This window comes from Rhea americana, unplaced genomic scaffold (assembly GCF_003343005.1).
Source record: "Rhea americana isolate MKP2758 unplaced genomic scaffold, rheAme1 scaffold_286, whole genome shotgun sequence".
Lineage (NCBI taxonomy): Eukaryota > Metazoa > Chordata > Aves > Rheiformes > Rheidae > Rhea > Rhea americana.
Window position 1 is genome coordinate 341,336 of NW_028186408.1, and position 4,098 is coordinate 345,433.

Below are 4,098 nucleotides of genomic sequence, written 5' to 3' on the forward strand. Positions count from 1 at the left end.
CTTTTTGACTCTCTTCTGTGATTCTGTCAAGTAACTTCACAGTACATGTAACTGTACGCTTGTTTTCCTAAAGTCCCCTTAAAAGTCATTTTAGTCATTTAGCATCTTGTTGCTGCGGGACTGCACGTAGCTGACACTGAACTGTTATCACAGTTTTGGTAGTGTCTGTTGTCACCTCTTGCCACTGTTGTCACCTCTTGCAGATCTGTTTCAGTGACATGTGAGCGGTTGCAGGGCTCCGGAGCAGAGGTCAGTAAGTCATTCAGCTCCTAGGGAGTGCTTTGATCGGAGCGAATTCAGCTGTGCCCTAACAGGTGCCGTGCTACAAACGTTTGAGGGAGGCATTTCTCTCCCAGTGTCCTTGTGATACTGTGCTTTCTGCTTAAGGTATCAGTTYTGTCAACCAGTTACACAAAACTGGCCTGTCTGACTCCGGTAGTTTTTCTTTTAACCTAGCAACTCTTTGGTCTTGGGTTTTAACATTCTTGTACATAACACAAACAACCTTTATGTTTCTGATTTAGATGGGGTCTGTGATCTTTTGTAGCTGATTAGATTTTTTTTTTAATTTACTCCACTAGTCTGTGACTTTTTTCCTAGCACATAGCCAGTCAGCAATACTTTAGTACAATGTGGATCACTGCCAGTACATCAGATTCCTTGGATTCCTGAATGCTGGAGGGCAGAAAAACATGCTGATGTATCTGTGACTTGCCAAAAAAAAAAAAATGTGAAAACTCACCCATGATCTCATTACTCACAGGAGTGTCCTGTCTTTGCTTAACTTTTAGATAGGTCTACTGAATTCCCAGGCAGCTCAAGCACTTAGCTGAAGAGCAGCTCCTGCTGGGCAATGATTAGCTGTGGTACCTGCTAATCATGTTAATTTGCTGTGGTTCAGCTCAGTTTATAAGGAAAGTTTTCTGTCTGTTCTGTTGAAGGTGGACTTGAGGATATGTTACTATGTAGAAATGAACCAAAGGTCCACCAGTCCGCCTGACTGATGAGGGTACACCCAAAGCAGGGAGCGCTGTATTGATTACACAGTTTAAATTTAACAGTCATCACGTAAAATGCAGAAGCAGTTGTCAGGGTAGAGCCCATTCCTCAACTATGTGCTGTAAGCTGCAGTAGCAGGTCTGCGTGATCTCTCTGCCTTGTTTCCCCCACCAATTCTTGTTTTAAAAGTGAAACTGATTCAATTCTTTGGAAGACTGTGTTCATTTACTCACAGAATCCCAGAGGAAGGCATTTTCTTGGATCCTTGAGGTATGTAAGTCCCAAGAGAGGAATTCAAAAAGCTACTTCATTTCTTTAGTTTTAATATTTCATCCTGTCCTTCTAGCTCCCATTCTGATGTGGAAAATGCCTCTTTCACAATAAAGTGAGGCTAAACACCCACTTTTGGGGTTTCACACCAGTCAGCTGCCTTAAAGTTAAGCACTGTAGCATCTAATTTCTATCAACCAAAGTCCTTTAGTAGGATCTTGTTTAAGAACTTTAGACTACCATTTCACCCTGCAAACCTCTTGACTACTTTGGTGAAGCCAATATGAGAAAAACGTACTTCATTTTGTAAAATAACATTTTCTGGTGAATAATTAACATCTACTTACAGTGGGAGACAATTCATGTCTGAAATTTGTATTTTCTGTAGACAAGATAATAAAGAAAATTCTATTTCCATTTTGCAGAGGAAATTGCGTTTTCCAAAGTTGTACAAGAAGTCTATGGGAAAAGAAGGGACTGAACACAGACATGAAGTCCAGTGTGGAGTCCTATCCACACAGCTGTCTTATGTTCCTCCTACAGCTGCTTTCTTTTCTTATAATATGGATACATTTTCTTGTGATATGAATTCTGTAAGAACTTAGCTTTTTAGCTCTCACCTGTTTGTTCTTCTGAAGAGTTAACTTTTATATTGACAAACTGTGGAATTTTTTTCCCCACGTGCTTGGTTTAAAAAAATAGCAACTTCCTCTGCAAGGTGACAAACAAGCACATTTTGCACATAATTGAGAAGTTTTGTTTTTATAGACCAGTGAGTCACACCGATGTCATACTCGAACTACTTGCCGCAATCTGATGGTATTGTCATAGGTCTTGCTGGTTCTATCATTTGAACACGGCAGTGATTTTGAGTCTGTTAAATGACACCGTCCTCCAAATGGGCTAGTCAGAAAAGCCAAACCATCCAAAGCTCACAAGACACCACCACAGACTAGTTCAGTGAGTGGTAATGCTAGCTCTGTTTTGTTATTTAGAGGCACCCTGGCATAAAAACAATTTGATTACACATTGACATTGGAATTGCAAATGTGATCATTCATAATATTTCTCGTACTATTTGGTTTTCATTCTTCTGCTAAACACGTAGCCCGACTATTTATTCAATGTGAAAGAGATCAGCAGGCATAAGAAAGCAACCGGCAGAAAAGCTGGTTCCATCAGAAGTRTTGTCTTTAGCATAAATGCTAAACTGAGAAGTTTTCGTCATTAAACGACCCCTATTGATAAAATCTGATTTAGAAAAACCAAACTCTACATAGAGTTATAATGATGTTTTGCAAAGATGGGCAAACTTTAGGAGAATGATCAACATACGCAGGAAAAGTATTTTTTTCTCCTGTTTTGGAATGCTGCTCTACATTAGAATAAAAAGACTAGAGAAAACCCCAGCTACTTTTAACACATGACTATCTGAAAATGGAGCCTCCTGTCTTTCAGTTATTCAGCCAGATTAGCAATGAGTGAAAGTTGTAATTTACTTGTGTTTACTACATTAAAARTGCAGGTAGTTTTCAGTCCAAATCATAGCTCTGCCTCATTAAAATGCAGCTGAAACCTTGTGGCAGTCACCAGCAACACTAATTTGAGTGAGGGAAGGGAGGACCAGAATTGGAAGTCCCAGCTTAGCGCAATCGGTGAATGCAGTGCGACTGGAAAGAGATACTGTGGACACCTGCAGGAAGTGGCGGCGGCACAGGTGAGGGGGAAAAAAGCTAGAGAAATGTGAAATTATTCTGACGAACTCCTTATGCTAACAGCAGTACAGAGTCCGGCCTAGCAGCTCCGGATTTGGAGGTAAAGGCTACAGAACATGAGCACAGAGCAAAACTCCAGTTTCAGGGTGAAAGGGTAATTTTCAGTTCCCTTGTAAAACTCTTTATTGCGTAAAATGGTTAGTGCCAAACTGACAACTCACAATTACAGGTATTTTTAGGCAATAGTAGACAAACTATCTACGTTTTTTTTCTCTCATTTTCCCACGAGGCAGCAAGTCCAAAAGGTCTCATGCTTTTATCCAGGACCAGGGGAAGGACATGCTCTTGCTTGCCTTTGTCCAGTTCTTTGCAATACTGATTTCTCTCTCGTTTTATGTGACCTTAGAAGGAGTTCTGCTCATCTYGCCGTGGGAATTCTGGTACATGCAAGAGGGAAAGCGAGCAGGGAAAAGGGAGCAAAATAAAATAGCTTTAACTATTATTACCATACTCCCAAACCAGCAAAGTCTTGAGTCTTTTAAATAATAATACTTCTTGGACTTTTTTTTTTGTTGTTGTTGTCTGTCTTGTAACCTTCCTTGTACCTACATTAATATGTTTTTCAGCTTTTTGTTGCCACATTGTGGCAAGAAATTAGTTGTTACCGTAATGGCACCTGAAAGGTTCGTGATTTCTGAGGATGCATAGCTGAGAAGCATCAGTATCTTCCAAACTTTGACAGTTTAATACTGTAAGGGTGGGAATTAGCTGTATTATAAAATATATGCAAATTGTAAAGGAAAGATAAATTAAAAGCCCTCAAAATTTACAGTATTGTTTGCTGGGATTAAACAGAAGAACAGAAGGAGGAGCGGGTTAAAGCTGTGTGTTGGCAGCCGTCCCCAGGAGTGCAGTGGCACAGCCGCAGGGCTCTCTTCAAGCCGATCGTTTTGCCATCGCTGTTCGTACGGGTACATCGGCAGATTGATTAATTGTGAACGCTTTGAGCGTAGAACTGTGTCAAAGGCAGATTAAATGCCAAAGAGAAGATTAAAGGTTTGCAAAACTTGCCCCTGACTTTATGCGCGCTTTACGGCTGCTCCTGGCTAAGGAG

At 40.5% G+C, this 4,098-nt stretch overlaps 1 protein-coding gene across 1 annotated transcript in view; it reads left to right on the forward strand.

The window, feature by feature from the left end:
- Window positions 1–3,653: 3,653 nt before the first annotated feature.
- IRAK2 (interleukin 1 receptor associated kinase 2) overlaps window positions 3,654–4,098 on the forward strand; it is a 17,928-nt gene continuing 17,483 nt past the window's right edge. Inside the window, exon 1 of the mRNA XM_085308914.1 lies at window positions 3,654–3,667. Within this exon, the coding sequence (XP_085165040.1) occupies window positions 3,654–3,667 (14 nt within the window). The remainder of the gene's footprint in view (window positions 3,668–4,098) is intronic.